This window comes from Phaeodactylum tricornutum, chromosome 13 (assembly GCF_000150955.2).
Source record: "Phaeodactylum tricornutum CCAP 1055/1 chromosome 13, whole genome shotgun sequence".
Taxonomy (NCBI): Eukaryota; Bacillariophyta; class Bacillariophyceae; order Surirellales; family Neidiaceae; genus Phaeodactylum; species Phaeodactylum tricornutum.
Window position 1 is genome coordinate 175302 of NC_011681.1, and position 12127 is coordinate 187428.

Here is a 12127-nt window from a genome sequence, read left to right on the forward strand (position 1 = left end):
CAAAAGCCCAATGACGAGCCGGACGAAGGGCAGCAGCATGACGCCACCGCCCGGTTCCATAACTTGAGAGACAAAAGACATTACTGGAAACAGTGGTCCGTAATAAATGAGTCTGGTACGCAAGTCGAAGAGAACAGCCGAAACGGTAGAGACTGCGAAAGATGACGGCCCGATTGATGCTTGAAACGAGTAGGAAACCGTTGCCTTCCCGGTGTGCGCCCAGAAGTTGCGTGCGATGGAAATCAAGACGTTCGATGGCAGTTATATTATAGCACATACAACGAAATATACAAGCCTAGGTATCGACCAAGTCAAGACAGTTAACAATTTTAAAGCCGTTCGACCATGGCACTTTTCGCCACTTGTGTCTAGTTTGTTTTCGATCATGGCGGATAGTTCGGCAGCTAATTCCCAGCAATCGGTAGATGTTACAACTGAAACCTCTTCGACAATACCAAAAAATGTAGGGCAAGGCCGAAAATGGCTTCCAATACTGTTGCTACCGTATTTCATCGGCATTTCATGGCACGTGGCGCATCCAGCCGTTTCGGTGTTTACTGGACACGATAGAGCACGCCGGGTGTACATTGACGAGAACTCGTTGGATCCTTCTTCCTTTAAAAGTCCCCCCAAATACTCCATTATCAATCCGTCTGCTCCGAAGAAAGGAGCTTCCGCTGCATCTTTGTGTGCGGCTGTAGGTGGCAGTACTGGAGAAAACGCATCCTGCCATCGATGGAATGAAACGATCGAGATTCTGCAAATTTTACCCTCGTCAGCCGCCGTCATACCCACCAACGAAGCCATCGTCTTGGTGGTTCCCGTAATTGACAATTGGACCGGTGACCAATTCCAGGCTTCGATCCGTGAGCTCATTCAAAGACTTTCGTCAGTTTCGATCTCCCCGTGGTTGGCTAAAACATTACTCATTGTTTCTCCTGTTCCCAACGGAAACAATACGATCTCGCTGTCAGAGTCAGTGGGCTCATTTTTGGAGCTTTACCAAGGTGGACGCTCTACTGCACGTATGAAAAGGAATTTTCCGAGAGATCTATATCCCGGAACCATGATCCGCAACGTATTGGTGGTCGATTGCAACGCGACGACGGACAAAGACGGTTCCAATCAGGTGCGAATTCTACCGCAAGGTCGCCGAGGTGTACTACCGAACATGGACTTGGTAGGGCTGACCGCTGCAATTGTGCGACGCGGCTCGTTCCTTAATCGGCAGGTCAAGAATACTCGCGATAAGGTCAAAACCGTAATTCATCCCTTTCATGATACCGCAGAACGCTGGATGAACATGAGTCAGGAGTACGTGCTCGAAAGTCGACACTGGCATTTACGCGAGTTCATTGATATGATCTTGTTTGAAAGAATGCTCGTAATGGGACCCTTACCGCCTCACGCCGAAGCATTGGATCGGGGCATTGACTCGTTGACTCTCGAGGCACATTTCAATCATCTTCCAGCTAGTTTGCACGGACTCTATCAGGCAGAATTCGTATCGTTGTTGGAACTAATGATCCGTGCTCTCTCAAATCTACATGAGCGGCTTCATCACTCAACTTCCTTGTACCTGCTCACGTCCTACGAACGCTTCGTCAAACATGAAGAGTACCTGGTACCCAATCTACTCTTGGTTATTCCCATGGTCGTCCGTGCCGTGACTCTGATTGTGTTTGATATTTCGCGGTTTCACTGGCCGGCAGTGGGCTGGGCTCTCTCGCGGATGCTCCTGGGTACGGCCTGGGTAGCCTGGAGCGTGCCTCTGGTGGAAGCAACGCTGCCGACCGGAGATTCGTATCGCAACTACTGGATGGGATTGGTTGTCGCACTCGGATACGGACCCTTGTTGTTCATTCCTTGGACCACCCCGTCCGGTCCAAAGTGCCGTGATGCGGCGGCATCTTCCAGTATCCAGTTCCTGGCGTGTCTGCTTGGAGTTTACGTGCACGTCGCCATAGCTTTTGGTCACGTATCACTCGCTTTTCCGTCGGCAATGATTTGGTCCCCTTTGATTGCCTTTCCATCGTACCGCACTCCACTGGCTGGACCGATGGGATGGACGATCCGATTCCTGAGCGGCTTGCTACTGGTAGTCACCATGCCGTGCGTGTTTCTGGTACCGAACGTCTTCTCCACCTGGACGGCCTACGTCCAATACGCCTATCTACCGCTACACTTGCTCGTGTCCGCGATAGCGATGGCCCGCTAGCGTTGACGACATGCCATGAAACACGCCATCTGGGGGTAAAAGTGTGACAGTGAAAGACATCTCTAGTATGCGTTCTCCCCACAAGAATGCGAAATTCCGTAGAGGATGCCGTCATTGATATACACCGTTACGACAGCCTGTTTGACAGGTCGGGCGATGGCCGTAACTATACTAAATTTTAACCTTGGCCTTTTTTTTAATATTCGGTCGAGTAGTGTCGCAACAATTAGTACTCGTCCAGAAAGGCGTGAAAGAGTGCCGATCGGGGTCGCATAAAGTCGTGGCGGTGTTGGAGAAACAGAGGCAACGACAAAGGCGTCCAGCAATCGGCACAAGTCTGCACGTAGTGTTGGTACTCTCGTTGTAACACGGGATCGTTCCCGTCGAGACGACGACGCGTTCGTTGAATGACTCCACGCGGCGGAGTCTGCCACGCGGCGTTCCGCAGTAAAAGACGGGAGGCGTCGAGTGTACGAAAGTGTTGGGCGGCGTGTTCCAACAACGTCGTGGACGACGTCTGTTGGACGGTTGCACGCGGTCCGGGGGTGTTTGGTAAGCCGCCCGTAGCAGTTTTTGTAGTAGCAGTCGTAGTTTTTGTAGTAGCAATCAACCTACCCCTCACCTTTGCAACGTCGGCAAGAGGCCGCGCACCGACGGCCGCAGTGGTGTGGGGTGCTCGTTGGGTGTTGGTGGTTTCCACTGGACTAGTGCCGAGAGTCGACGTCGACTGCGAGTCACGACGGACACGTTTCGGTGGAGGCGACGTATCTTCGTGTCCCCCACCACCACCACAAGTCGAGCGATTGCCGTAGGCGGACCGGGAACGTCGTCGTCGGCTCGTCGTGACGGGCAACCGTACGGGATCGGAACTGTCTCGACGGGTAGTATCGGTCACTACTGACGATGACGACGACGACACTGTAGTGGAGGAAGGGTAGACGGGACGACCACGAAAGTCATCCCAGCCCACGGTGGGATGAGGTTTGGAGGTTTGGGTGTCGTGGGGCGGTGGTGGACCAATGCGGTGCCGGCGTGGACGGATCCAAAGACCCTTGCCTCCTCCAAACGATCGGGAACGAAATCCCATACGGTTGGTGCCTGTCTACCACCAAAAGGTTTGAATGGTTTTGAGTGGTCGTATGAGACGAATGGATGTTTGGATGCCCCCACACCGTTGTGAGTGGAATCAACCTCGCCGGACGGTGGGTGCCATGGGGAAACATAAGTGAGTCCTGGAAGTCACGAAACAGAGCAAGTTGAACGAGTGAACGAGTGAGTGCGTTACCAGTGAGAGTGACACGGGTGCCAGACCAAGGGAGCTGGGCTGTGTCCCGCCGACCCACTCGGTGTGGAAACGAAGGACAAGCTCTACCCTACCGTACCGACGGTGTCTTGGATTCAAACCAAAGCAGGGCGTGGCGTGCTCGCTTGCTTGTTCCGCCCGACGGGTGGTGCGTGTTGGAACCGCGTACCACGGGTTCGAATTTCGGATCCAACGCGTGCCGTCCCAGGGGCGGGTAGGGGGGTCCTACTGTAAATATCCGGGTTTGCGGTGACGTGACGTTGCAATGACTGACTGTGAGACTCCCCCAAACACCTCCCGCGGGACACACGACCAACGGCGGTGACGGCCACCCAAGTCGTGGAACGTTGTGTCGTTCACGTACCACTGGGTACCAATTCTACGGGATTGCGGACCCTACCGCACGGTGTTGTTTCCTTTTGGGTCTCCATTGCCCACGCATCTCGTCTGCTACCCACCCACTCACCCACCCGACCGACGTGTCCACAACGCTCGGGGTTTTTTTGTGGTTTCTCCACGACCTACCTACCTACCTACCTACCTACCTACCTACCGTAGGAGCGGCATGGAAACGGTACGGCAGGGCACGTCCCCCCTTTTTACCTCACACACTCACAACACACGAACCCACTCACCACAGTCCAGTCATTCGTAGTCCTGCAACGAAACAAAAACCCAACGCACTCACGAGGGTGATTCAAGTCAGGTTTGCAAGACTGCACTCTCATTCCCTTCTTACTTCATTCCCCAGTCCTTCATACACAGTAAGTGACATACTTACACACACAAACACACACGCCGTTGACACCGAACGACCCGTAGGAACCTGGTGTGTCTCCAAGCAACCAAACGTAGGTTCCGTTGGGTGTTGTTTTTTTTTTGGATCCCGTCAGATCGTGGACGCGTTCCGGTCGCGATCTCTCGTCCGTAACCATGGTGGCGGTCCGTAGTGCCCGTAGTGCCACCGTCACGGAACCACAGGATCGCGATTGCGTCTTGACTACCGTGACGACGGGCGACACGGAAGACTCTACTACTAGTAGTGCTAGTACTAGTAATACTACTACTACACCGACCGACCGTTTGCTCCGGGACGTGTTGCAGTTGCACGCGGTAATCCATCATCTCGGACGGACCTCACCATCCGTCGCAACCGCATTCGCCACACCAAACGACGACGACGACGACAAGAAGCCGAACACCGCTGACCCGAACCACAAGAACAAGACTCTTGACGACGACGACCATCTCTCCACACTCGCGTCTCGCATTTACCGTCTCATCGTCGACGGGAAACCGTACGAACTCGCGGGTTTGAAGGATGTCCCGAAACCCTTCTTTCGGTCGCCCGGACGGTGTTTGGCCCGCGACGGGGCGATGCGGTATCAGGTCTTGTCCGAACGCGACGCCCACGCCGCCATTGTCGTGTTGCTCCGGCACGAATTCCAACGCCAAGATCTCGTCGGCTGGGAACAGCAAGCGCCCTACAAGGATTTCCGGACTGCCATGACATCCTCGACCACGGCGACGGTGGGAATCGTCCCCGATCCCAAGGACGCCATCGTCCTGAACGTAGCCGACGGTAACGGAGACAAACTCTACGAGTCGCAGGGAGGCAACAAGGCAATCTTTAATCTCGCTTCGCAACTCGTCACTTCCTACACGAACGATTCGGAAAAGCGGGTCGAAGCAGCGCTCGCGATTATGAAGGGCCTCCGGGAAGCCGAAGTCATTGAGGAAGACAAGGAAAGCAAGACCACCACGGTAGTGGCCTCAAACACCTCGCGGTATCTTTTGCGCACGCCCCGGAACGATGATACCATCACGTGGTCCATTCTTGACGCCGCGGCCGCCGCCGAATTCACCGTCATCTTTGTCCTCGAAATTTTTCTCGAAAAGGGCATTCACCTTTTGCCACCCGGCGAGGTCCTCGGGAGTGCCGTGGCCCTGGACAAGACCATGGTCAAGCCTTCTACCGAACCGGTACCCGATCCCACCGACTACGATGTACTCTTTGGACGCGGCGGGATGACCAACTCGCATCCCGGCAATCGACGCTTTCGGGACGTCATTGCTCTGCACCGACCCGACTATATACGAGCCATTAAAATGGACAAGCCCGGAGTCGCACGCAAAATTGTCCAAGCCATTCGGACGGGCATCCCGCCCGGAAGGTACGTGCGTTGGAAAACTCTCTCTGTGTATGTGTGCACGTTTGTACGTTCTCACACACCGCGGCCTCCCATCGTTTACTTCCGCAGATTCCTCAAAAAGAACGACGACGGCAAGTGGTACGACGTGGGTGATCGCACCGCCGCGGAAAAGACGTCACAGGGCTTGCGGGAGCGTTCCAACGCCGAAAAACGGCAGCGGTGTGCGCTACGGGAAGCCCTGCGCATCCGACGCCAGGACATGGCTCTGGACGGTGGCCACACCCATAAGAAGACCAAAATCACCAACGCCGACCTGGCGGCCGCGGCCGCCAATCACGCTCCCATTCTCAATTACGTCGGGACCAACTTGGCCGTTCCCTTGTCTCTGGGCATGAGGGAAGCACCCAAAAATACGGTCAAAAAGCGCGACGGGAAAGACTTGGGCGAACTTAACACGGAAGGTCTCCCGCCCAACGCGGTCGACGAAGACGGCAATATTCTCGTCACCGACTACGATATCCTCTGCGGCCGCGGGGGACTCACGAACCACCACAAAGGCAACAAGCGATTCCGCGACATTGTCGCCTTGCATCGACCCGACTACGTGCGTGCTCCCAAAATCCAGAAACCTTCGGTGGCGCGAGTGATTGTACGTGCCATTCGGAACGGCGATCCACCGGGACGCTTCCTACGCAAGGACGACAAGAGTGGCAAATGGATCGATATCGGCGACAAGAAAGCGGCCGAGAAAACGTCACAAGCCCTGCGCGAAAAGACCGACGAAGAGAGGGAAAAGCTCAAGCGCGACCCGAATTCCGGAGTCGGCATACTTTTGCCTAATCCGGCCTCTTATCTGGCGGCGGCTACCGCCACCGCCATGTTTGCCATACCGGCAACCGTTCCAGTACCTACCGGCGTGCCCGCCGAGGCCGCGGGTGCGGAAGCACCGGGTGAATCCGTCAAGTCGGATGAGGTAGTGAAAGAGGAAGCCGACGATAATACTCAGCGTGTAGACAACACCAGCGATCAGAGCAAGCCTACGAGCACCGATCATCCTGGGAAGCAAATTGGCGAGGACGTTCAAACCGAAAGCGTCTGAGAGTGCTAGTCTCGCACTATTAGACTTTCACGAAGGGCGTGACTGTTATACTCCAGAGAAAGGAAACCCGGGGTGTCTCTATTTATGTACGGTATCTATTTATAAATCTTAAGTCATACGGATTAAACTTGAGTCTCATTGATTGCCGACAATGACAACGTCGGTCCATAACACTATACAGCTTTGATAAACTTGGCATCTCGGGACTGCACCATTCGTGCCGGCCACGGCCGAGCCAGAAGCAAATCTCGTTGCGGATGAGGGTTCGGCCTTCGATTGTTTTCAGTTCGTTGCGCAAGTTCGCAACGTGGATGTCTATGCCTAGCCCGAGAACGAGCGACTCATTTGCAACGGAACGATCAACGAGGGAATTCTCAGCGCATGTTAGCTACCAGAAAAATACAGATAAATCTATGCAGACACAATGCTTACGGCCAATTTACAGTAAGTATCTTACCACAAAATCTCCGTGCCAACGAGGAATCGTCACGACCTACAATGCTTGTACAGGTTGATCCTCCTGTTCCGTCAACTCTTCGCCCGTAGCAGCTTCCTCTCGTTTGGGTTGGTCCGGAGCCGCAGGTTTGCGGGCAATTTTTCTCTCCACGCGTTTTTCCATTGGAATATCCTCCCACGATTCAATGACTTCCCGCTCTTCCTCTTTTTGAGATCGTCTCAGGTTCAGACACTCTCGGAGTAGATTGCTGCTCACGTGCGGTGGTACCCGCGTGCATGGTTGACACCAACCAGTCTTGGCACAAATTTCGGTACCGGCCTGCACGCTGGGCACGAAAAAGCCGCATCGACCACACTGTTCGTCAATCGAAGGTTCACGAAAGGGACCAAAATAGCTTTGGCTGCGACCGGACGAGGTACCGAGAATGCTCTGCGCCGCCACCACGCCAATACCGGCTTCCATGTCCCACAGTTTTTCCGACTTGGCCTGGAGGTGCTCCGGAAAATTGCGCAAGCGATCCAGGCGAATTTGGTCGGGAAAGTCTTGGTTCGAGCTGAAGCGCAAACGGTGCTCGTCTTCACGTTCGTACTGTCGGCGGAGATTATGGAAGCGATTCTTGATGCCGTTGTCCGTGCGTCCGGGGATGACCTTGGACATTTTTGCCCAGTGGCTACCGATAGTGTTGTAAAGGTGAAATATGGTGGAGTCTTCGACCGGATTCCAGTCCGTGACCTTGAGACGGGGATTGAGATGATTGACGTAGCGCTCGCGACACTGCTTTCCCGTACGATCGTGTAAGTTTTGTGCGACAACACTCCACTTCATGGGCATTTGCATCCCTTGCACAATTTTGAGCAGAATGGCGTCTTCTTCCTTGGTCCAGGCCTTGGGACCCGTCTTGCGCCGGGAATCACTATCGGGTGATCCGTTGGGCGGTCCACTGGAACTGGGGTAGGGAATCGGCATACCGGGTGGCATACCAAACGCGGCTGGATGCATTCTTCCCGGAGGCATCGGTGCCCCACCGTAGGGCGGATATCCGTGTGGCGGTGGAAACGGCGGTCCGTATCCGTGTGCCGGTCCCCGGTGTCGGGAAGGATCCCCCATCCAGGGGGGACGGTCGTTGTTCCGCGGAAGACCCCGTTCCGGCGGATTCGGATAATGGACGCGTGCTTGGTGTTGTTGTTGTTCCGGACGTGGCGGGGATCCCGCCGCTGCCGTCGTGGTACTGCCCGACGCCGCTCCGACGCTACTGTTCTCCCCAATCCGGACCCACTCCGTATCCCCGTCGCTGTAGCACAAGAGATGCTCCCCCGTGGAGACATCGTACTCTTGCACCACCCCCGTGTACCAGCTTTCGTTGACGGGCCAAAAGACGCGAACCTTGCGACCAATCATGCAATTGTTGCAGTACCTGTGTCAAATTTCAGCACCGCACTCAGTTGACGGTGACAACAATAACAATAGTAACAACATTTAAAACAACAAACGCACACCAGTTGTCAACGTATGCATACAGCAACAACAACACGACCAACAATTTCAACTACTTCTACTCTAGCGAGGGCGTGTCAGGCTCCGACGGCTCCAAAGAGACGTTTCCCGCTTCCTAGTAGTGGGAACTTACCGAGGTCGTGACCCGGACGTCGATTCGTCCGACTTGATATCATCGTCACAGGCTAGCAAAGGCACACCTTCGACGTTGCAGTGGGCACAACTATCGGTCAACGGTAACGGGTCGGCCGGTGTTTGCAAACGCGGCATGGTGTCGTGCACCGACTATTTTGAAACACGTCGCGAGTGGCAACGACCGGGCTCACCCTCCCCAACGTGTCCGTTCACTTTTGGAGGGAAGACGGTTGGAGCGTTGCCGGTACGTTTCGTGGATCTGTACCGAGACGACGGTTCGAAAGTCAGCGTACGCACCACCAGCACCACTGAAACTGCTGTATATACTGACTGTTGCTATATATACCTATGTAACTTTATAGTTGGGCTTGTGCGTAGGTGTGTGTACGCTTGTAGTACGGTGTATTCGGGTGCTGTCGGTGTCAGCCTGTCTTCCCGCCCAACGGAAAACATTGTCTATTCAACGTGTGGTGCAATCCGTTGACTGTGAAAAAGAACAACACGGAAGCCAGTCGACCGTTCTCTCTCGGTAACGACCTCGCGTCCCCTGACTGTGTGTGAGTCGTGGGATTGGCCCAAAGGTGTGTCACTGCGACTGACGGTTGATCGCCAAAGGTGTGTCACTGCGACTCAAGCTTGATCGCCAAAGGTGTGTCACTACGACTCACGTCCGGATTCGTCCAAACGACTGCAACCCTCTAACCTGTCTGTAGGAAAAGACCGAGCGAAAATGATCTCACCGACGAACATCGACCTTGAGTGATCAACCTTTTACGTATTGAGAGCGGCCAACTATCACAAAGAATCTACGCCAACGCCAGTGTTCCCATTCCGAAACGCCCGGCTTGATATTCGGTACATTGATGGGACCTAGAGTCCGAACGGCAGAGAGCCGTATGAGATAACTTACAGTGGTTTTTACATGAATGAATACTATAAAAAGGCGTACGATTACCACGAATCGTCATCCGAAGAGTCTTCGTTGTCGTCGTAGATTGGTTGCAGTGATGCATTAAAGCGAGCCGTGTTGCAGGTGAGCAAAAGGTGGGTGGAGTCGGATCCAAACATGCTCGTCCCCTGATTCAACTTGAACCACGCCCGGGCACTTCGGGGGCGCTGCCAATAACCGTCCCAATTGCAAAAGCGGTTGCATTCGTGATTGGCAAAGAAGCTTTCGATGCCCTTTTCACCCAAATCGGTGGGCCCGTATTGGCGGTCCCGTGAACAAATTGCAGGGTCCGTCAGTTCAAAACGACACTTGTTCTGACGGTACGAATTGTACCGATAACGGCCCTGGAGATCGCACACAATCAGTCGTCCACCCGAACGGTGGTACGTATAGTGACAATAGGCCTCCATGGCGAGCTCCGCATCGCCATCATACCGGATCCATCCATTGTTGGACGTAAACCTGGTAAAGTCTCGAATCAAAGGCTCCACCATGTACTTGGCACGTCCGGCGTTCATTACGTTGCCACGTGTCACGAGAATTTCTTTCCCTACCTCACACATTCCGTTCCAGTCCTCGGCATAGTCGACGGCCTTGTCAATGATACGGAAATCGTTACTGTAATAGTAGTCTTCCAGGTGACTACAGTGCGGCTTGAACTGCTTACAAACCGCTTCTTGTGCGTTGCGGTTACCGCCAACGTATGTTCCCGCGTACACCAGGCGAAACGAGCCTTTTCCCACCAATTGATCGCGGTGCGTGATCACACTTTGGCTGGTCAAATTGGTCCGGGCGGCGGAAGATGACGACATTGATCACGGTGCCAGACTAGGCATCCGGTGGCCTTGCATGCGGTGTCAGGTTATCCCGACGCCGCATCGTGTCGTTGCTAGTAGTGACTATGAACGAACGAAAAGATCGGTTGCACGTTGAAGGCGGGGTTGTGTCCAGCCAATCGGGTCCGGCGTGTCGTGAGGTGCTGTTTGGCATAGACATTCGATGTACGTACACCAGTGAAACCCAAGCCTTAGTCGGAGTTGCCTACACTTAACCCCCATAATGTCGTTAGGAACCAAAATTCTACGTTTCGGATTTGACTCCGACCGTCCCTGGCATTCTCATTTCTTCTGCGAGGCGACCGTTGAACACTTCACACTTTTCCACTCGGGCCGCTCACTATTTTGTCACTTTGGTGCGCAACGGCACGGTACACAGCGACTACCTCTACTGCGAAATATAGCCTTCCGCATGTTGAATTTAAGATGTGCACGTCCTTTGGCTATCCTAAGTCTCGTTACTTTACGTCAATTGGCCTTCGCACGAAGCTGGCTCGATGTGGCCGACGTTGCACTCTTCGCCGTATCACCGATGGATCCGAATCGTCTCCTTTACAGTGGTGAAAGTGATCCGTTCCTTTTTCCAACGCCAAACCCAACTACGTCACCGTTTTCAGGGCCGATCGCAACTCCTACCTCCCGTCCAGTAGCTAATGTTGTTGCCGCACCCAGCACATCGGAACAGAGGTCGAACGCACCGTCTGCGCGTTGGGAAAATCGGGATGGAAATGGTGGTTGCCAACCTGGACGAGTACTTCACGAAGTCGTATTACAGGACTTCGGGGGTGACGAACAATACAACAACAGCATAGCTTTTTGGACTATGCCTGATATTTTACCGGACGAAAGATCCGAAACCAGCTCAACTGCGCATATTTCCGGTCCGAACCCCACTTCAGATGGCTTGGACAGCGCTTCTGAAGGAGGAATCGAATTATTCAAAGGCAGTTGGAAGGCTGGCGAAGACTCTTTCTCTTACATTTGCCTGCAGCCTGCTAAGTGCTACCAAATGGAAGTTGAAGGCGGACTCGGGTCAAGTGATGCTACATGGGAAGTAAGAAAAGTAGAGATGGATATAAACGAGAACATGGGTGCAGTAGTGGCAAAAGGCTTCGTACCAGAAAAGTGCGAATTCTCAATATTGAATGAAGAGACCGACGCGCTAGCCTGTCCTCTCCGTTGCAACGTCTCTCCCGAAACGCCGGCAGCTTCTTTCTCTTCGGCCCCAGCCTCTGCACTACCCACGGCGCTTTTAAGTGATGCGACAGAGAAGCCGAATCTATTGCGTTCGACAGCACCTAGCGATGGTCCGTCACTTATCCCAAGCGACGTCCCGTCATATGTACCCAGCTATGCACCATCCATCGTCCCCAGTGAAATTCCTTCGTCGAATGTACAAAGTGGCTTTGGAACAGATCAACGTATTATTGATTAACAGAGAGTTTTCCTTCGCTTCACTGTCAGAGTACTGTTCGGAAACTAA

General features: G+C 53.8%; 6 protein-coding genes across 6 annotated transcripts; 3 read left to right on the forward strand and 3 right to left on the reverse strand.

Moving 5' to 3' along the window:
• Window positions 1-385: 385 nt before the first annotated feature.
• Window positions 386-2218, forward strand: PHATRDRAFT_47282 (predicted protein; the record flags this gene model as incomplete). The annotated part of the gene is made up of 1 exon (XM_002181464.1): window positions 386-2218. The coding sequence occupies one exon, from the start codon at window positions 386-388 to the stop codon at window positions 2216-2218; it is 1833 nt and encodes a 610-aa protein (XP_002181500.1).
• A 226-nt stretch (window positions 2219-2444) lies between these two features.
• On the reverse strand, window positions 2445-3952 carry PHATRDRAFT_37452 (predicted protein; the record flags this gene model as incomplete). Its single annotated transcript, XM_002181637.1, has 3 exons — window positions 2445-3320; window positions 3601-3749; window positions 3886-3952. The coding sequence occupies 3 exons, from the start codon at window positions 3950-3952 to the stop codon at window positions 2445-2447; spliced, it is 1092 nt and encodes a 363-aa protein (XP_002181673.1).
• A 197-nt stretch (window positions 3953-4149) lies between these two features.
• On the forward strand, window positions 4150-6903 carry PHATRDRAFT_47283 (predicted protein). Its single transcript, XM_002181465.1, has 2 exons — window positions 4150-5695; window positions 5783-6903. The coding sequence occupies exons 1-2, from the start codon at window positions 4455-4457 to the stop codon at window positions 6771-6773; spliced, it is 2232 nt and encodes a 743-aa protein (XP_002181501.1). The 5' UTR covers window positions 4150-4454; the 3' UTR covers window positions 6774-6903.
• Window positions 6904-7806: 903 nt separating this feature from the next.
• PHATRDRAFT_14143 (predicted protein) lies at window positions 7807-8112 on the reverse strand (the record flags this gene model as incomplete). Its single annotated transcript, XM_002181638.1, has 1 exon — window positions 7807-8112. A coding segment is annotated over one exon (306 nt), but the record flags the coding sequence as incomplete, so codon positions are not given.
• A 1662-nt stretch (window positions 8113-9774) lies between these two features.
• On the reverse strand, window positions 9775-10640 carry PHATRDRAFT_47285 (predicted protein). The gene has a single exon (XM_002181639.1). The coding sequence runs from the start codon at window positions 10618-10620 to the stop codon at window positions 9811-9813; it is 810 nt and encodes a 269-aa protein (XP_002181675.1). The 5' UTR covers window positions 10621-10640; the 3' UTR covers window positions 9775-9810.
• Window positions 10641-11056: 416 nt separating this feature from the next.
• Window positions 11057-12079, forward strand: PHATRDRAFT_37456 (predicted protein; the record flags this gene model as incomplete). Its single annotated transcript, XM_002181466.1, has 1 exon — window positions 11057-12079. One exon carries the CDS (start codon window positions 11057-11059, stop codon window positions 12077-12079), a length of 1023 nt encoding a protein of 340 aa, XP_002181502.1.
• Between the last annotated feature and the right edge of the window lie 48 nt (window positions 12080-12127).

Coding starts and splice junctions, on each gene's coding strand:
- PHATRDRAFT_47283 (XM_002181465.1), top strand. CDS start 4,455: ATGGTGGCGGTCCGTAGTGCCCGTAGTGCCACCGTCACGGAACCACAG. Junction 5,696..5,782: donor ACGGGCATCCCGCCCGGAAG/GTACGTGCGTTG, acceptor TTACTTCCGCAG/ATTCCTCAAAAAGAACGACG.
- PHATRDRAFT_47285 (XM_002181639.1), bottom strand. CDS start 10,620: ATGTCGTCATCTTCCGCCGCCCGGACCAATTTGACCAGCCAAAGTGTG.